Genomic DNA, 20,883 nt, shown 5'->3' with positions numbered 1-20,883 from the left:
GTCCCAATGCAGTGGAAAAAACCTGTTTTATGAGCAGGATCCTGTAAGTACGCCATAATGGTTTGTTAAGGCTGCTTGGGAGGCTTTATTCTTTGCTTATACTTGGAGGATTGATTCAGGTACAAGCATATGTTCAGAGTATGTACTATGGTGCATTTTTCTGTGGGTGCCGCTCACAGCAGATGCCGAGGATCTTTGTGCTTCGTTTAACTGAAGGCAGGCAAGATTATTAGTTTTTCTCTTTACTCTTTTCTCCTGTTTTGTGTCAGTGCCTTCGGCTGTCCACAGCAGGATGTGGTGTTTCCGTTGAATCACATAACAGTTATACAACTCAGGGCTTATCCTTCATCCTTTTTTTTGGGATTCCTTCTCCACAGACCTGCGCTGAGAGTACTCAGCTTCTTAGGGGCTGGTTTGTTGTTCACAAAAGTCAGTGAAAAACGCAAAATGACACATTTTGCCTTGGCTGCAATATATTTTCTCAAGTGAGTCTGAAGACCAGCTGAAGTGCCAGCTTGCCCCTGCTCTCCTTTGTATTTCCTGGATGCTCGAGCTAGTGGTGTTGTGCTGGTGGTTTATTAGTATCAGCAGTGTTGTGCTTTGACTCCAGATGTTGGAGGTCTTGGTGTAGGAACTGCCAGAATCAGTCAGATTTTGTACTGAGCAGCACCAGGGTGAACTGGTGCCATCAGAGAGTCGTGCTCTGCGAGTCTGTGAAAGCTTGCAAAGCCCGGCTGTTTGGCCAGTAAGATGAGATCTCTTATGAGAAGGAGGAGAAGACCCTGCAGTGTTTGTTCTCATTCTTTTGAGCCTGTCTTTTTTGGGAGAGGTTTCAAAGCCTTGTGTTCATGTGGGAAGGAGCTGGATAGGGTGTGTGATGGCAAATAATGAGACTTTGTGGAGAGCACAGCTGAGAAATGCAATTTGTCCTTCATTTCATTTTCTTCTGACATTTTTGTGTTGCTTCCTCTGCGGTCTGTTCACGTTCTCCTGCGAAGGTGGGTGCTTGGTTTTCACCAATGGTTTCTTGAATGAGACGTCTTTTAGCAGAGGATTTTGGGCAGCAGGCTTTCATTTTGCCTCGCTGTTTGTGCCTGTTGGTGTGTGACTTTCCCCAGATCCTGCCAAGACACGGGAGCTGTGAGTTGTTCCTCTGTCCTGAAGGCATGGCTGGTGTTGTCAGATGATGGTGGGGCCTTTGGGAAAGAAGTATACTGAAACAGGATGCTTATCTTGTTAAATGTTGTGCATCAGTTCAACTTCCAATGCTTTTTAAGGCAGGAATGCAGACAGGAGGATAGAGTTTAATCCAATTCTAAGACCTTGGCCTCTTTCTTGCATTGCGTTCAGATCAAGCCAGGAGCATCCTCTGAGGTCCCACCACCATCTCTGTGTCTTCTCAGGAGTTTTGTTGAAGACTTTTGTCTTTGGTAATTCTGGTATTTGGCTATTAATCTGATGAGCTGGCAAAGCTGCGTATGAAACTCCAGAAATGAAACTATGAGCACATGTCCTCACTCTCTGTGGCAGATCCAGGTCAATTTGCCTGCCCTAAGCAGGCAGCTCCTGTCTGTGCATCCCTGACACCTAGGCCTGATTCAGCAAGATGATGTGTCTAAACCCCTCTGATGTCTCCTTTCTTTCAGTAGGTTGTTGTCTGTGCCCTGGGATGAGAGGAGAGACCCTTCAAGTGGGTGCAGGAGAGCACTTCGGTTTGGGTGGAATGGAGCAGTAAGCACTGCCCTTAGCCAAGGAGCATCTGGATGGATTTGTGTGACTGTGCCCACAGTGATGGCTCTGCAGTGAGTTAGAGCAAGTGTTTGAGCAGGAGCTTTCCAAGGGAAAGAGGGTGGTTGTGAAGGGTGGTTGAACTTTCCGAAATCTTCCACTCCCACACCATAGAGTACCCTTACTGGGTTCAATAGCATGGTGTATTTTTTCACAGGATGGATATCTCAACTCTGCTTGGAGATTGCTGAGGGCTTTATGGGCTGCTTCCTTTAGGAAGCTGGGAAACACATGGGCTTGGACTATATCTTTGTGAATTGAAAGTGGAAATTTTGGAGAGAAGGTCCTAAGGTGACGGCGGTTTGGGCTTAGCATCGAGGGACGGAGCCTCCCCAGCCAGGGGGCAGACACCCGGGTTGTGTGGGGTCTGAAATGCCCCCCAGCACCACGGGGGTGGCCGGCTGCCCTCTGGTGCCCGCAGGGGAAAGTGCCGAGTGGCTTTGTTGTCCAGGGAGGATCCACGTCCACCAAGCGCAGAGGGCTGCAGCCGACCTCTCTGTGCGTCTCTGGGTGGGACGGTTTTGGGTTTTTCCTACACTAGATGGAAGACTTTCAGCCAATAATGTTTTTGCATTTTAAAATTAATTTTATTTAAAATATGGGACACTTCTGATGAAATAGTGGATGCATGGGGTTTTTTTTTGGTTTGTCAACATCTGGTTTTTGCTGATGCAAGGCTCAAGGCAATCACTGAATGGTGGTACAAACTCTCCCTGTTTTCTGCTTAGCAGCTCTGCCTAGGCTCTTCAGTAGTAATCCTCTCTTCTAATAAGCAGAAAATTATTACATCCAACATTTTGTTCTGTAGAAAATACTCCTTCACTCTTCGAAAAAAAGAACTCAAATTTTACGGGATAAACATCCCATGTCTTCACTGGCATCAGCAGGGCAGATGCAGTAAGATAACTAGATAAATAGACAGCTCAAAGTTAGAGCAGAGGCACATGAGACACCAGAGGTCTAGTGAAGGCCGTGTTACAAGCATCTTCAGTATTCTGCATGGAAAGGGTACTCCTTGTGATTTCTGGACCTGAAAGACATCAAAGAGGGAATATCATTTTCATAGGTGACCTAGACATTATATAGAGGTGCATTGGGTGCATGGAGGAGCCACCAAGGGAAGGTCTGCATCATGTAATTACAGGAAGAGTATGTGGAGATATGTGTCATTTCTCTAATACAGACAAAGATGAAATGAACATCCAGAACCCATTTTGTGTAACTCAAGTTACAGAGAGTTTCCTGGAAATGGAATTCAAAATAAGAATGTTTGTTTTCATTTTTGTTTTTTTTTATATTTTTAAAATGAAAATATTATACCCTCTCCTGAAAAAAGTATTTCTGGGACAAACCAGTTGGAATTTCAGTTGGAATGATTTTGAAATAAACTGAATTTCATGCTACCTAGTAGCTGTGATACAAAATTCCTTGTAAAGAATATTAAAAATTTAAAGAGTTGGAAGGAAGCGAGTGGTGTCACTTACATGCTCATTGCACAGATCCTCCAGTTTCTATTAAAGCTGAGAATGATTGCCATCTCCTCTTCCGTCAATTTGAAGTCAAACACCTAGCAAGAGAAACAGCTGGAAATCACCTCTTTGAAAAATCAATGTGAAGAAAGGCAAGATTAGAGAGCAGCTCCACACTGGAGGGTCCATTTTCAGTCATGGACCACTGACTTAACAGGTAGAGGAACAACTTGTTTTATGGACACAAGAACTATTTTATAAACATTGTTTATTCTATATAAGACTTTTTTGGCATGTTACAGTGCGTGGGCTCCCAGCAAGCTGTGTCTGCTGATTCGTCCACAAGCCACAGAACAGGAAATATCATGTAAGACCTGTTCATCTGTCCTCTCCAAAAGTAGGCCTGGCTTAATCCTCAGTAGAGTGTAGGTAAGCATAAAGAAAGAAGCCCAGTCCTCTTGTTTGAGGCAGACTTGGGAAGGGTGAGAAAGGATCATTGCTTGCTCTGCAAGGGGAAGGCGTGCTGTCCTGGAGCATGCCATGCACCCTGGTCACTCGTAATCACTCACCTTGAAGTTCTCCACAATGCGCTGTGGTGTGACAGACTTGGGAATCACAATCACATTTCTCTGGATCTGGAAGCGAAGGAGAACCTGCAAGAGACCACTGAGTCTCAGAGAGGCCGGTTCCTGCTCTGGAGGAAGCAGAGCCTGTTCCAACAGCTGTTTGCCATCGAGTGTATATTTCAGTAGAACTAAACCCTTTCTGTGGAGCTGCATTTCAAATCATTTCTGTCCCTGTGGCCTAGGTAGCACTTCCTGAAGGGCAAAGAGAGAAGTGGTGGAGGCCCATATGGAAGGCCTCCTTTCCCATGCAGCTCTGGGACAGTCAGTTCCTTTTCTTCCCACCTGGACCTCCAGCAGTCTATACAAGGCTTTCATTCTCTGCAAGAGGACTTTAGAGGGGAAGTGACATCTGAAGGTGGGTCGAGAATCTTTTTGATGGCCAAAGAGATAATAGTAGCATGTCTTGCAGGCCATATAATAAAAAATGGTCTTTGTTAGGGAAAAATCAAAGGAGTGCCACAGTTCATGGGGAATGAATGTAGGTTCTACCCACTCCTCGGCTCTGTTTTCCTTAGTGGCAGTGTTACAGGAAGGGGTACCCACTGTGCTGCACCTACCCACCTGTGCTGGCGTTCTGTTGTGCTTGGCTGCAATCTCTTTGATCTTGGGGTCATCCAGAAGGGAAGGATCCTCTGGCTTAGCCCTACACAGAGAAAAGAAATCAGTGACAAGAAACCTCTGTAGAAAGATCCAGCCTAGCAACAGAGATCTGTGTCTAGATGAATGATTAATAGTGAACTTGTATCCTCAAAGTTTCAAGCATAATCCACGCCAGCTCCCTTGCAAAGTGCAAAGCAATCTTACCATGGTCTGTCAGGAGAGCCAAGGGGACAGTACGCTGTCACAGCAATCCCTTTGGATTGACAGTACTTGATCAGCTTCTCCTGGGTGAGGTATGGATGACATTCGATCTGCCAACACAAAGGTATAGAGGCTGATAGTGGCAGAACTGCTGTAATATTGTTGTGCTCCATGGATTATCTCCTGGTTCAATTAGAGGCTACCTTTTCCTCTCATTTGCCAGTGGCCTGTGTGATAATATGCCTCCTTACTATTGAAGACACCTATTTTTATACAAAGTGCTTATGCAGTTTTCCTGTGGGGGTTTCACAAAGCTCATCTCTGAGTTCTTTATTCTTCCAGAAAGAAAGTTTCCAGGGAAATACTCCAACATTCATAAACAGTTGTTCAGCAAGGTGAGACAAAACAGGAAGTATCTGAGTGCCTTGTGTGCTCAGAAATATCCACAGAGGGGGATGTAGAGTACATGCTGTGTCTTGTTTGTTCTCCCTTTCTCCATCTCCTCATTCAACTGTAATCAGATCTTTATAATCCCTGAAAACTATTCACCTGCACTCACTTTGCAGCTTACCTGGTTATTTGCAGGCTTGTATTTCAGTCCTGGTTTGTTCAGGATTCTTTCAATCTGCTCATGGTTAAAGTTGGAGATTCCAATGGCTTTTACCAGACCACAGTCCACCAGCTCTTCCATGGCCTAACACAAAGGGGAGCAAAGTCATCATCTGGTATACAACACAGGTCATGAAGAAGATGTTCTTCCTGATGTGGCTTGTTTCTTATCATGAGCAGCACAAAATAACTGTTTAGAGTTGCAAAGTTCTCTGAGGGAACAGCAGGTACTGTTATGTTAGTGCTGTCTCACCCAAGCCCAAATTCTCATTCCTTGAGTTTGTGGAAATTCACAGCAAGTTGCATGTGGAAAAGAACAATGACACTGAGTAACCCACTGTTGTGCAAGCACTGGAGGGCTGTACCCCTCGCTGTAGTCAAGACCACAACCTAAAATATCTTTATTTCTGTAAAATTTTTTTGAGCAATTCAAGAAGGGCACAAGAACTGTGGTGAGGACAATTGTACATTTGTTATGGTCAAGCAACAAACTTTGTCTAACCTCAGTCTGGTCTGCAGCTCCACTGAAAGTGATTGTGCAGCTCACTGTGGGTCAGGCACTCAAGTAAGGCACTCAGGGAATAGGAATAACTAGGTAATGACTAAGCATGCACATTATGAAAAGCTACTTTGTACTGCCTTGTGTTCCTTCCAACTAACTGGAACAGGCTGCCCAGGGAAGTCGTGGAGTCACCATCCCTGGAGGTATTTGAAAGACATGTAGATGTTGTGCTTAGGAACATGGTTTAGTGGTGGACTTGACAGTGCTAGGTTGATGGTTGGACTTGATGATTTTAAAGGTCCTTTCCAATCAAAACGATTCTATGATTCTATGCATGAGACAACAGTTCTGTGACTCCTGAAAGTAATAAAAACATCGAAGAGACTAATGAGGACAGAGAACATGTCTCTTGTGCTGTGGCTGAACTCACCTCCCATGTCTGTAGAATATCAGTGTTGCTGGGTATAGACATGCCTTTGTCATCTTTTGGAAACAGCTCCTCTCCTGCCTGTCAGTGAGAGAGAAAATGCTTGAAATAATCTCTGTTGTGACGCTAGCTTTGTAAAAGAACCAAATAGGAACGTAAGGAGCTAAAGCTAATACTAATAGTGCATGAAAAAAACTCAAGTAATTCTCGACTTAATTAATTCTTCAATCATTTCTTAGTCTTAGTTCATGCAGGGTCATGGCATTTTTGCCACCTACTATCCCAGTAGAGACAGGTATTTCTGCTGGACCCATTGAAGTGATGATTCACCAAATGCATGAAGGGGAGCAATTTACTCATAGAACAATATCCTGGAGTCTTACATGAGTTCACTTCATGTGTTGTTCCGTTATGCATATTTAGGAATAATAGCTTCTTTAGTTTTTAAAAAAGGTATGTGGAGGATTGACTTTGGTCCTGTGAATGTACACATTTATCCTGGAGTACATCTGCTGAAAAAGGTACTGCTGACAGATTACCCGTGGGGAGGCTCACCGTTTAGGTTGCTGTATTAGGAAAATTAGAACAGCCTGTAACTAGACAGTATGGCCAAAGTGTTTTGAAGGATTGGAATTTTCTAGATGCCACAATATGCAGTTTCACTTGACAGCTTTGTCCACATAAAGCTAACTAAAACAACATTGAGAGAATGAAATGAAGTTGAGCTCAAAAGCATTAGGTAGAATAGAGAATTTGATCTGGGTGTAGCAGAAAGGAAAGGCTAAGGGTATATGTGTGTATATATATATACACAAACTGACATAAATCCTTTGAAGTACATGTAGTCTGTGAAAGTTTGGTATCAAAAAGCCTCATCTTTTGAAATCCAAAGTCTGTGAAACAACCCTAAGGCTCCTGCAGCAAGGGTCAGCTCAATCTGGACTGTGTTAAGTACTTGCAGATTAAAGAGAGAAATAGAAAACAGAAGTGTTTTTTTTGCTCTGCAATTCTGTAATATGCAGAGGAAAGAATTTCTGTCAGGCAGCAAAGCACAGCCCTCCTTCCCACAAGGGGTAATTTTTGGATGAGCATGCTTTGGATACGTAAAAGAAAGGAAAAGTGGCATAGCTTATGCTTGCAGCTGGGAGGCCTGATCTTAGTGCTAGGTCTGCCTCTCCCACTACCAAAAGGGCAGAGGACACTGTGCAAGCAGCAGTCTCAGGGGCAGAGATCAAGAGCCCGGCTCACGTGGCCAGAGAAAAGCTGAATGAGCAGCACTGGAGCAGTGCTGGTACACACAACAGACACATGGTCTTTCTGGACTGGAGCAGCAGTAGTGCTGCAAGCGTTACTGGCAGTTTTGAGGAGGTCTCCCAGGAGGGAAAGCCAAGGGCACTGCTGTTACTGTACCTTCAACCCGAGAGGCCAGTGCATGAGGTAGAGATCCAGGTAATCCAGTTTCAGGTCAGCAAGAGTCTTCTGGCAGGCTCCCTTCACCAGAGGCTTTTCATAAAATGTACACCACAGCTAGAGACAAAAAGCCAAGGCACACCGTGACCTCCTGGGTTAAAGCTCTTGGGTGCTCTCCTGCACAGGACAGAAATGCTCCGTCTCCTTTGGAAGGTGATGTGGAATGAGGCCATCCCAGTGGTCTTCAGGTGGGCCTTACTCTGTGATGGGACTGGCCTGTGACACTGAACGTATGTGCAGTGGCAGTACACGTGATCAGACAGATCTGTAGTAAAAACTCCTGTTGTGAGGTCAGATTTGTGTAGAAGAGGATGGCTTAGCTCAGAAAGCTTTCTGTCAGATTTGACCATTTGTACATTTCCTGAAAAAAATTTAGCAGGCAAAGCCAAGAAAATGTAAGACAAGCCACAAAGAAGTGGCTGGCATCAGCCTTTACCAAGGGAAGAAGTAACTTCAGAATCCAGCTAAACACCCTGTTTTCCTTAGTAAGCAAGAGAAAGGAAACCCACCAACCACACCTTCCTTGGGACATGTGCTGAGCAGATGACACTGTGCCAAGGTGCCCAGAACCTCGTCTTCCTCCCACGGCAGAGACACCCCTTTGGCAGGACTGCGAGCCCAGCTGCTGGAACAAGCACCAGCCACTGCCAGGCTCGTCTCTTCTGCTGTGCTTTAGCAGTCTGCGAGGTGCAGTTACCAAGTTGGTTCTGACTCTGTATCAGTCCTTTATGCCGAGTGATCTCAGACCTCTGCATCACGGGTTTCTACCTTGCTTGGTGCTACCTGGCCCACTCTACCTTTTCCTGCTTCCCTTCTGCACCAATTGGTCTGCTGGTCGCCTCTCCTCATCCATCCCCCAGCACTTCTGGGTCTCCTTATCAGAGCACCAGACCACAGCAGGGTGCAGACACAGTGTATCCTTCCTAACTCTCCGTACACTGTGAGGTGAAGCAGTAAGCTTGTATCGGGAGTCACTTGAATGATATTATGAATTGCTTTATCCTACAACATAAAGTTTGTCTCCAGTGCTTAAGCTTCCTACTATGAAAATACTATAGGCAGAGCATTCCCCCACCCCTGCTCCAGGGTGGAAGATTATCAGAACCGTACCTTACTGACGATGAAGAGGTCTTCTCGTTTCACAACTCCTTCCTTGATTTTCTGCTGGATCCCTTCCCCAACTTCGTTCTCATTCTGGTACACGTAGGCACAGTCAAAGTGGCGGTACCCAGCGTCGATGGCAGCCATCACTGCAGCTGTTACTTTCCCAGCTGGGGACTAAAAACAATGCATAAATCTTAAGAATCTCAAATCAGTAGATGTTAAATACCTGTATCCTAGCAAAATAAAAATAGGAAAACCACCTTACTGAAAGCAATCCCCCCCCGGCCCCAGGTTTTCTTTGCAGGAACAGTATTTTTTGCAGTCATAAACCTGGGCTCCAGGGCTTGAAGCCAGGCTCCAGTCATTTATCCATAGCCCCACTCCCACGCAGGTTCAGCCCAAGAGCCAGGTAGAGCAGAGCCCCAGACGCCAGGACAGTTCTTCAGAGCTGGACCAGGGGGAAAAGAATTTTGTGTCAGAGAGCTCTGCAGTACTGGTGCTTTTCTCTGAAGTTCTTACCTTCCAGGTGCCCAGCCCCACGAGGGGCATCTTGGCTGTGGTGCTCAGCTGCACGTAGGTCGCCATGGCCCTGCACACCGTCTGGGCAGCCCCACTGCAGCTGGCTCTTGCCCTGCTGGTTTAATAGTGACTGGTCGCTGGGCAGGGCAGGGGAAGATGGCAGAGCCGTGCTGGCGCTCTGGGACCTCCCATATCCGGCAAACAAGGCTGCGGCTTTTTCTCTGTAGACCCAACTCACACAGGTTAATGTGAAACCTGAAATAAATCAGAACTCGCGGAGGTGATCACCCACATGGGGTGTGCAGTGGTGTGCCCTGTGGACCTTTCTTCCTGGTGAAGTCCCCTATCAAAAGATAAGGGCTGAGGGCAGCTGTGCCCCGACCCGGCTTGACTCTGTGCAGGGTTCAGCTCCTGCAGCGCCCTGTCCCTGTGCCACGGGTTGTCCGTGTGTATCTCGCTTGTGATACGCGCTGGGGTGTTGCAGTGCCCTGTTGCAGTTCACCCCATCGGTTACCCCATGGAGAGCCTCTTTCATTCCGTGGCACTTTAGCCCACGCCTTGTAAACAGTAAAGCCAGGGGGCTGTCCCGAAATGGGTCAATAAAGAGGAGTCCTGGGGTAGGGCATGAGACAAAGGTCTCTTGCTCTCTGCTCATGGAGCTGCTCCCTCGCTGCTGACTGTGTGGTTGCAGTCGGTGAGCCATGGGCTGAGGAAGGGCTGAGCCCTTTGGCTGGAGCAGCGTGTCCCCATGACAGGGGTGGTGGCCTGGGCTGGTCTCCCCTTCAACAGAGCCTTGTGACCCTGCGTGCTGATGAAGTGAGATGGCTACAGAAACCTTGGCGTGAGTTTACAGAGGAAGAAGTAGTTGCTTTTCACCCACACACGAAGGTGATATAGTATTGACACCACAGGCTGGGAAGTGAGGCACAGGGGAGAACAGGGAAGTTCACACAGGGTGTGCGTGACAAAGGAGAGAAGTAAAATTAAGTCCCCATTTTTTCCTGATCTTAACAGGACCATCCCTCTGGTGAAACTCCAGAGTTGCCTGTTTTTTCTTCTTACTTTTACTTTTCCTTGTTTTATTAGTACAGGCAACAGGCGTATCTCTATGGCTTGTATTTTAGTGGCCAATGCATTCATAAAGGAGAGTTTCATAATGCAGAGAGAGACATGTGAGTGTAGAAGAGAAAAGGTTTCCTGTAGCTATGTGGTCATCGTGGATGTCGTGTATCATTAGTGTCATAAACTAATACATCCTTTTGCACAAAAATAGAAGAGGATCCAGGTAATGGATGGGAGGGTGTATTTTAATGTTTGCACACACGGGGGCAGAATTAAACTCGTGTGTGACTGCTGCTGCAGTTGAATTTCTTCTATAATCTCTCAGCAGATTGAATTGCATATTGCATTCCTTAGATTTTGTAATAATGAGAAGGTGGAAATCTCTCTTCCTCTGTCTCTTTTCCTAAAGGATAAGAAGAAAAAAAATGAAGGTGGCTTACATTTATAATAAATAAATAGGCATTAAAATTCTCTGGTAGGGACTCAAAAGATACAATCTGAGTTTTGAAGAGGAAATTAGCAATTATCACTAACATACTGACTTTCTGAATGGTCTGATCCTTAAATTAAAGGCACAGAAAAGAATTTCCTTTTCCCTTCTGTCTTTTGCACTGAAATGTAAGAGATTACTTTTCCTGCCTCAACTCACCACACTCTCTCAAAGATGTTCCAAAACTTGCACTTTCAAGCATTGTTGTGCATGGGGTGGAAGTCAGGTCTGTTTTCTCCCTCCTGTTAATTGGACACTTACTTACAACTTGTTGTATGTCCCAGGGGAAACAGAAAGACTGTCTAAAATTTAGAATGGTAGGGTTTACTACGACTGGTAGCACTCTAATGTGCTCAGCACCTCCAGCTTGTTTTTGACTGCAGCAATCAATGGGGACTGTGGGCTGTCCCCAGCTTGTAGGAAGCAGTATGCACTGTACAGAGTTGGGTTGTTAACTACACATTTGCAGCCAGAGGCTACTTCCATTGGGAGATTTGCCATTGATTCAGCAGCATCGGAGCAAGCCTGTTGTTAAAATGTCTGCCAACAGTGTCAGCTGTCTCTTTTCTTCAGCCAGTCTAATACCAAACTCTGTCTAATGTATTTTGTATATTGGCCCTGATGTCCTCAGAACGGTTGGACATCACGGTTTCAACACTGTGTACGTTTTCCAGTGTTTCATCACCAGAGGTCCCCTCTGCAGCTCACGATGCAGCTGTGGTGGTGGCTCTGGCACAATGGGGGAGACAAAACTCCTCAGGATCTGCATCCTAGCCTTGGCCTGAGCGTGCTGGCATCTGGGGGAAGGAACCAAGAGGAGCAAGAAGAGTAAGAACTGACCTTTTCCCAAGCACTTTCCCCACTCTAGTGTAAACCAGTGGGTTCAAGCTGTTTGAACAGGCGCTGGGATATCATGCCAGGCTAAGAAAGCAGAGCTGCTAAAATGGTTTATGGCCTTTTTTATACTTTTTCTCAGTCACTGTGTGTCACCCTCTGGAGAGAGATGGACTTCACAGAAGGAGTAGTGACCTTCTGTCATTTCCACAGTGTTGGACACACGAGAAGCCTGAAGGGATATATTTTGGTTTCTGAGGAAACCCCAGCCAGTCTGGCTCTGAGGCTGTACTAACTATTAGTGTTACAAATAGAGGAAACAGGGGAAAGTCTGTGGAACATCAGCTTGAAACTACCCTGAAGAGGAACCTTTTAACTTAGCAGAACTGCAGGAAGCTACAGTTTTGAGAGCTACATCAAATGGGGTGGTTTGGTGATAAAGAGAAGTGTAACTTGCCAACAAGTGGGTACCTGAGGGTAAATAAGACAGGAAGAGATAGTTAATAAAACTGCCAGGCAGTGGGGAACAGACCCCTGGAGGCAGTGGAGGCGGTGTTGACAGCAGACAAGGGCAAAACAAGGCATGTTCACAGTATTCCTAAAGTGTAATATGGTTACATTTTCTTCTGAGTCTTGTCTACATGAAAATCTTGCACTGTTTCATTATGTTGATGCTAATGCCTTTTTTGGACTCGTATCAGTTAAAGTACATTGTATATTGATTTAGCTTAAATCCGTTCCTTACCACTTCAGTTAAAACACTAGAAAGTACTCTTCAGCAAAATAACATCTGTCCTCCCACAGACTTAGCATTAATTTAACAGCATCGGTTTTTGAACTGGTTTAATTAAACTGCAACTTCCTTGCACAGGCCAGGACTGGTTGCTGCGGAAGCAGAAGCATGTCAGTGTCTTTTGTGTCTTTTCTCAAACTTGTAAGAAGAAACTTTCTGATCACAGACTGGAGAGGTGACTACTTTGCTTGATTTTCTCTACGTCAAGCCCTGTGAAAAGAGCAGCTACCAAATCATCAACAAAGACCATACCTTCTCAGTTGTTTCTGTGGAAGAATGGGCTTTGTTGTGAGGGGATAAGCAACTTAAGTTAAAGAGGAAGGACACCATGGCCAGCCTCCAAACCCAAGTCATCTACAAATGGAAAATTTGCCCATCCCAGACCTACATTCCTGTCCAGTTCTGTTGGTAGGCATGGTTATCACAGGAATGAGATTTTCCTCTCTTGTATATGCAGACTGTAGGCTTTCCGAAGCTCATGACTATTGAGAACAGTCTACTATTTTTCTTGCCAAGTGGAGGCTCTTGTCCTGGTGGAAAATTATTTTCATGCTCCATTTCAAGTTTCAGCAATCAGCCGTGTCTAGTTTTGACAAGAATGCCTTAAGAGAGGAGGAAGGGATATGTTTTCCATTTGTGAAACACAAAAGTGTTGAAAATATTTTCCTCATGTTTGAAAAACAAAACAAAATGAAGCACACAGCCAAACCAATGAGTTCATCTTGATTAGGAACAACATGAAAAATTCCACTGTGGAATCTGTGCAATTAGAGCTGAATAGAAATTGCTTTATAACCTGAACTCGTACACAACAGGGGAGCCAGATTGTTTTAGCTGACGGAGTTACTCAGGTTTTGTGACTACGAGAGCAGAACCTCATGTGGTCTTTCTCCTGTCACATGGCAGGACCTGTGGGCGATATGAACATTTAGTGGGAATGTGGAAGGTCCAGTGATTCCCACAAAAGTTTGGCTTATTGTCCTTCACTAATCCATGGATCTGCAGTTATTTCGCTGTGTGCTTCAGGTTTGCTGTAGGGTTGGTCAGATGGGCTTTCTCACTCTCAGCATCTGTCATTTCCAGAAGTAATTCAGGGCATGCAGGGAAGAGGCTGTGAGCTCCAGATTGTTCTGGCAGGATGCTTCCAGCTATTACCTTGTCTGGGGACTCTCGCTTGTCCTGTAACCAGAACATGTTTGTAACCCGAGGGGCTGGGAGAAGATGGTGGCTAGATGTGGGTCGCTGCAGAAGCCAGGAAAATTAATTTGGCCTGTGTGTGCTCCCAGCTGCCCCCATAAACTGGATGTAACCCAGAAGACCAGATAAAGTGGCTTCTTCATGTCTAAAGTTTGTGAGCACCTATATCTTTAGAAGGGCAAGAGACCTTGGTCAGGTAGCATGGGTCTCATTTCATGGTATCTTTCTAGAGACATTATAACCCCCTACCCCCCCCAAAAAAAGAGACATAGTTTGTTACCAGATATACGTTACTTCTGCAAATGCCACCTTAAGAAGGGCAGGACCATACTGCCCAGGCTTTGTACTCACAGATCATTGATTGATCTTGGCTCAGTTACTTATTTGGTATATCGCAGATGCAGACTTCCTCAGGGAAGAATAATGACAGCAGTACTGAATGTTTAAACAAGTACTTGACCTATTCAAAATGCTAAATGTTGGATAGTGCCTCGTGTCTCTGTGAAGCACAAAAGTGTCTTTTTTTTTGTAATAGAAAAAGGAGATGCTGAATTACAGGCAAAATATTTTTTCCAGGCTCTTCTGTGGACAGCTAGATCTGGTGGCAATAGAGACAAATAGACTAATTCTGACTCAAAAAACAGTGGAAGACAGGCACAAAATTATTTAAATGAATGGATTTCCATGTGAGTAAAACAGATGTGAGATGAAAATTAGACTTGAAAAATTCTGGGAAGTTGGATATCCTGACTCCCCATCCATGCATGATTTATGAGTCCTGTCTGCCTTTCCCCTCATGCTCCTTTTTTGTTAAAGAAACAGAGGGAGGGGAAGCATGAATTAACTTGTGCTACACAGCTATTTATTTAGCAGCTTAACTCCTAAAGCTTCCTGGGAAACAATCCTGTAAAAGAGAGGCCTAATTTTGTTGCTTTTTTAAGTCAGGAGCAACCCCACTGAACTCTGAGAAGTTACAGTATGTAGAAGAACAGTGTAACTCAGTCCTTCGCTTTATATTATCTAATCATGAGACATAGGACAGATTTTTTGTATAGGAAACACATTTTTGTGCTCCATTCAAACCCAAACTGAACAACAGTCAGGCTTGTTTTGTAAGCTGTTATGATGTAAGAGAGCCACACACCATGGAAAGAAACTTAAGAAGCACAAGACAAATCCTTGTGGTTTGTGTAGTGTTTGTGAGAAAACAAACATAATAAATACAGACAGAGATACTTCTGCGCACACACATCAGCAAGTTCTTAGTTAACCTGGTGTTCATTGTATCATGGAAGTAAAAAACTTTTAAGCAGCTTTTTTAAGGTGAACCATTAATTTTTCCTGGAAAGACATTAGTACAGCAAACTTGAATAAATCTTGTGTGTGCGTGTTGTTCTCCGCGTTCTCTGTAGTGACATTGGAGTTCCCACTTTACCCTTTTGGTTATATTTGCCCAGATTCTTATGTGCTGTTACCATGCTCTAGTATCAGCACTATCCAGTCTGTTTTTTAACTAACTTATCATGCCTTGACTAGACACCACCCTGCTGCTTTCTTTTTTTCAGAGGCCCTTCTAAATTATCTCTTCCCAGACAGTTTCTTACTGACGTCTGATGTCTGCAGCACTTTGTTTATCAAGGGGAAAAAAAAAGGCAGATTCATCATGAGATTTTCTTTGCTTTTGATACTGCTACAGTAAGTTAATTTGTGCAGTACTGTGACTAGAAGAGAGTGAAATGCCCCAAACCAAAACCTGCAATGTAAACCACTCCAAACCCACAAAATTTAAAAGTGAACCTTGTATATCTTCAAATTGTGTTTCTTGCTCTAGAAACGGGAAAACTTTTGGTTGTGAGAAAGAATTTTGTTTTCCCAGCCGTTGGCACCCTGTACAACTTCTTTTAGAGCTATTTTGGGGGGCTAAAACTGTTTCCATGAGGGCTCTTTCAGAACATTGTGTTCCATACACTTTCCTGTAACATCCTGGCACCTGTTGTGGTAAGGAGATTATTTGAAGATGTCTATTAATGGTTTTGAGGGTGTAGAGAATGTAAGGTTTTTCCCACGTGTGCTTTTTAAGCTTGGGATATGCAGAAATAAAATAATTTTTTGAGTCAAGATTCCAGATGAACAGACAGGAGTCACATGTTTTACTTCAGAATCACATTACCAGTACCTAGCCATGGGGATTACATAAGAAATTAAGTTCCCGCTTCGGGTTTAGAATATGATGCCTCACATAGCAGCTTCCCTCTGTCTGTTTTGCATATAATGAAGGCTTTTATGTATTTTCTTACTCTTTCTCAGTCATTTGTTCAGTACTTAATGATTCAGAAAAACTTGTGCTTTTACTTAAAGACTGAAGCTATGATTCTGGTGACAAATGCAGGGTTAGTTTAAGTGCTTACACACTCACGTCTCTCTTTTTTTTTTGAACAGATTTTCCCCCCAAGCAATGGAGTTAGAGTTAAAAAAAAAGAAGTAGAATACTTTATTTGCCTTTCACATGGGCTTATACTTCTGGTTTTGACATAAAGAGAATCCTTTCAGATGCGTGAAGTTATATATCGCCTCCATACCCAAACAGGATGAAAGCCCCACTGTATTTACATATGAAAGCAGCATTGTATTAGGCACTCGTAAAACAAAAGGTGAAAAAGGCCCTTTGCTGAGGAGCTTAAATGGTAATTGTGTGACTAACTGGTGTGCAAGGTACGCCTCACTGCTCTGTCAGGTGCACCCCCAAGTTTTAGGTAATGATAGGCTTGGTTTAAGATGTGGTGGTGTGATATATTGGCAAATAGGGGTGTGATGAAAAATTACCCATGCATTTCAAGCTCGAGCCAAGAAGATGTTGAGAACCACTTTGGTTAATGCAAGACGCGGTGAGTGGCTCTAACAAAGACAGAAGTAGGACTGACGAGTCCTTGCCTGCTACGTGCTCTCTGAGCTCTGACGTAGAAGGCTTTGTTTTCCTTGTATTACAGACCAAGGTCTAGTGTATAGAGGCATATAAAGGACTTCAGGCTAACAGAACTGTGCAGCTTCACATGAGCTGTGGCTGTGGTCTCAGGAACAAGGAAGACAACTTCCAGTCCATAAATACACGTATTTGCTTGGAATTCAGCTAAACAAGTGGATTTAGAGACTGGGCTTGGGTGAAAACATGATATTGATATCTTGTGGACTTGCAGTCTGCCTGGGATGGAAAAAATTTGGCTGATTAATTGAAAAAGCAGTGAATAAAGTGGTCTTTTAAACCAGAAAAACTGAGTAAGCAGAGGTGTAGAAGGAATAGGTGAGGAGACTGAAGGCATGGATGGCTAAGATGGCTGTGGTGTTACAAGGAAAGGTATCCCTCCTGGGTGGCACTGTCCTGCTAATGGGAAGGTTAACACACACTGTGGGCTTCCCAGGCCCCTGTCCACATTGCAGTTGATCTCTTGCAAGAAATAAAGCTTGTGTTTAGTTTACAAGAGAAGAGAGAACCACTGCATTGGGGGTGATGCGCAGGGAGGTGGATGTACCCAGAGTGATTTTACAATGTAACAGTTCTGAGTCCTCTTGGGAAATAAAGATGTGTTTATCTCTCAGCATAGTGTGTTGTACTCCCAGACTTTTCTCAATACAAATTTGGCCTTGAATGAAAGTGGACCATCAGAAAAGCTGCAGAGAAATGTGAGACAACAATAGCGTGGATAGCGGACAGAGAAAACACGGGATCTAGGACTCTTGTAGAGAAAAAACTACCAAATATTGAAAATGGCCTGAATGTGCCCACCTCCAAAAAAAGGGTGAGGATTCCTTGGGCACGTGTCTGGGTGGCAGAGAGAATGGACACACTGACAGCAGCAACTGACCGTGGAAAGGGGTGGGGAGAGTCTAGGAGGGAAGGCACAAATTCACACAGTAGAAAAACACCCAGGAGGAGGTTTTAGGGAGAAGGTTTCAGAGTTATTAAAGAGCGTGAGGATTTGATTACAGAAGCTTCTTTTGAAGATTAAATTATTAATGAAGACAGCTCATATATCAAATAGTGCTAAACAAAGAGCTCAAGGTGTTTTGGAAACGACAATGGCTATGTCTGCAGTGCTCTATGGCAAATACTTCATCTAGCTTTGAACAAAGTAACTATTCTATGAAAAAGTACCAAGGGCAGAGAACATAATTAGTGAAGAAAGCTCCTGTTTGCCATAGTTTTCATCAATTATTAATAGTCTGGTCTTCTTTCCAATTCTGTTTTCTTCTGGTTTTGCCTTGCTCAGCTCCAGGCCTTTCTTCGGTGCAGCACAGTTGCACTAGTGCCCCAGTGGAAGTTTATGTGTTGAGGAAAGGAGTTTCCTGAACTGCTTCTGCCATAAACATTCCAGCTAAATGCTACAGCCTGGAAGGGCTCCAGAGCAGAGACCCTGAAAAACATGGCCCAGCTGGTCTGAGAGATAATAGCTGCCAAATGAGTGTAGCTGTCTGAAAGAAGTCCTGTACCCCTGTACAGGGGGACAGCTTTGACTCTTCTGTCCTTGTGTACTTTGAAATGTGAATCAAAGTCATTAGGCTGTTTTTGCAATGGTAATGAAATAATCTTGCGCAAAGACTAATGGAGAGAAGAAATCTCTATTTAATGGCCATGGAGGTCCTGGCTTGTGGCACGGGTTGCTGTCTACTCGCTTGTAGTTGTGACTGCATATCGACTATAACGTTGCTTTCTGTTAATTGTGTTCTTAATGATTGAAGTACAGCCAATACATAGTGCTGACACTCAAGAATCGATATTTTTCTTTCTATCTCTAGGACATTTGGTTCTTTTCCTGGCAAAGTCAATCACCCAGTTTGCCTGTGATGCACCCATATTGAGAGCTGTACCACTAGTATGTTTGTACAAGAGGAGGCAGGTTTGGACTGACTGGAGGCAGAGTGACTGCAAGTGTGTGAACGCACAGTGTGATGTGGGAGCATTTCTCTTTCCCAGTTCAAGCTGATGGGTGGCAAATCAAACTCTTCTGGTACAGTGAACTTAAGAGTACTACTTTGATTACATAAGCTGGACTGGCTTTATACTGTAGGTTCTGGCTTAGACAAAGTTGGTAGAGACAAAAGGTAATTGTTACCATTAAAGTTAGTGGGTGAGATGAAAAGGATTGTATGTGTAACTGGAAGTGCAATTCACATCCAGTGGAAATATTTTGCAGAAGAAGCACATTTTATTGTGGTTCTGTATTGAGATCACGCATAGCTCTTTTCATCAGGAAAAGCATTGAAAATGTTCTCCCTGAGATGCAGAACGCTTTCCAGAGCTTCCCAAATAAATGAGGAACAAAGTCAGTGGAGTAACCACCAAAGAGACACAGGATGCTGCTCACTGACAGCCTGGCCACTCTTACCACTTAGCATGCTTAGTGCTGTGCTGTGCTGAGAGCCTAGTGAAGTGGTGTTTCATCTGGCTGGTCCTTCTTTCCCACTGACAGGTTAGGATCTAGTCCCTATAAGTGCAAAACTAAACACCCTGTCTCCTCACAGCACATTAGAGACATTATTTTAACACCTCTGCCCCAAATTTTCTTGAATAGAATAGACTAGAATAGACTAGACTAGAATATTTCAGTTGGAAGGGACCTACAACAATCATCTAGTCCAACTGCCTGACCAATTCAGGGCTGACCAAAAGCTAAAACATGTTAAGGGCATTGTCCAAATGCCTCTTAAATGCTTGACAGTCATGAGGCATTGATCACCTTTTCCTAGGAAGCCTGTTCCAGTGTTTGACCACCCTCTCGGTAAAGAAACGCTTCCTAATGTCCAGTCTAAACCTCCCCTCGCACAGCTTTGAACCGTTCTCACATGTCCTATGACTGGATCCCAGGAAGAAGAGCTCAGCACCTCCCTGTCCACTTTCCCTCCTCAGGAAGCTGTAGAGAGTGATGAGGTCGCCCCTCAGCCTCCTTTTCTCCAAACTAGACAAGCCCAAAGTCCCTAGCTGCTCCTCACAGGACATTCCTTCCAGCCCTTTCACCAGCTTTGATGTCTTCCTCTGGATGCATTCAAGGATCTTCACATCCTTCTTAAACTGTGGGGCCCAGAACTGCACACAAATCTCCTCGTGTTGCTTTTTCCTATCAAAATCTGAATCCCTCATCTTTCATTTCCATGCACTATCATTTTAACCTATTAACAATGAAAGATCACCTCTATCCTTCCCTTGTAGAGAGGGTGATAGAGCACATTTGGTATACATTCAGTTTGTGTCCCTTTAAACTTTACGTTGTGGCTGTTCAAGGAGAAGCATTTGGAGAAGAAAATCTGAACCTGATTATGTATAAAAGATGTGCTCTGCTATTTTTGTAAAACAAAAGCAGACCTATGGCAATAGAAGCAGTGAAGGACACCACCTTCCCGCACCGCTTCTCTCCATTTCTACACAGAGCTGCCCCGTCCACTTGGTTTTGATTACTGTGAATCGGAATTTGATTACTTTGAATCGGAAGCATGTGGGTGTGAGGGTAGCTAGCATGATCGTTAAGTTCTTAGACTCATGTCTATTTTTTTTTCTGCTGATTTCATTATGAGTAATGAGATTTTGGACTCCTGCTTCTCACCAAAACCAAAAGGTCCTAAAGCCAGAAGAAAAAGTGAGCCCTGCCTGGGAAAACACCCATCTGACTGACCCTGTGCCTTGTTTCCTCACCCCCCGGGGATGAGCGAGGGGGTGCTGGGTGGCAGCCCGGGGCGTCGGTGCTGCTCCTTCCTCCGCCCGCGTGCCCTGAGCGGCGGGGGGGAACCCGCATCTCCGCTGACATCCCTCGCAGGAAAACGACCGGCGCATTGAGGACGGGATTTCCGCGGGGGGAAGGACACCAGCATCCCCGCAGGCTCCGCCAGGCAGCGGGCCCCGCGCAGAGCTGCGGGCCGTGAGAGCACGGGGGGGCCCGGCCGGCGGGGCTGGGCTCGGCTCGGCGGGGCTCGGCAGGGCCCGGCCGGCGGGGCTGGGCTCGGCTCGGCTCGGCGGGGCTCGGGTCCCAGCGCGCCCGCAGGCACCACGCCGCTCGCTCGCGTCACCGCCCACAGGCTCAGCCTCATTGGCTGAGGACGATGCTCATCCTCCGGGCCACCCAATCAGGCTCCCCCAGCTTCGCGGGCGCGGGGACGCCAAGGCCTTATTAAGCCGCGGGGCCCACGTCTCTCCCGGTGCGGCGGC

At 45.0% G+C, this 20,883-nt stretch overlaps 1 protein-coding gene across 1 annotated transcript; it reads right to left on the bottom strand.

Annotated features, from left to right (window-relative positions):
- Positions 1-2,775: 2,775 nt before the first annotated feature.
- LOC137663326 (aldo-keto reductase family 1 member B10-like) lies at positions 2,776-9,381 on the bottom strand. Its single transcript, XM_068400433.1, has 10 exons — positions 9,316-9,381; positions 8,803-8,970; positions 7,633-7,749; positions 6,226-6,303; positions 5,256-5,378; positions 4,688-4,794; positions 4,445-4,526; positions 3,827-3,910; positions 3,273-3,355; positions 2,776-2,818 (listed from the first exon to the last, which is right to left on the bottom strand). Exons 1-10 carry the CDS (start codon positions 9,379-9,381, stop codon positions 2,776-2,778), a joined length of 951 nt encoding a protein of 316 aa, XP_068256534.1.
- Between the last annotated feature and the right edge of the window lie 11,502 nt (positions 9,382-20,883).

The sequence above is a fragment of the Nyctibius grandis genome, chromosome 5, assembly GCF_013368605.1.
Source record: "Nyctibius grandis isolate bNycGra1 chromosome 5, bNycGra1.pri, whole genome shotgun sequence".
NCBI lineage: Eukaryota > Metazoa > Chordata > Aves > Nyctibiiformes > Nyctibiidae > Nyctibius > Nyctibius grandis.
Note: the sequence above shows the minus strand (reverse complement) of the source record. Positions and strands in the feature narration are given on the sequence as shown.

Coding starts and splice junctions, on each gene's coding strand:
- LOC137663326 (XM_068400433.1), bottom strand. CDS start 9,381: ATGGCGACCTACGTGCAGCTGAGCACCACAGCCAAGATGCCCCTCGTG. Junction 7,750..8,802: donor ACCTCTTCATCGTCAGTAAG/GTACGGTTCTGA, acceptor TTTTGTCTCTAG/CTGTGGTGTACATTTTATGA. Junction 6,304..7,632: donor ACTGGCCTCTCGGGTTGAAG/GTACAGTAACAG, acceptor TCTCACTGACAG/GCAGGAGAGGAGCTGTTTCC.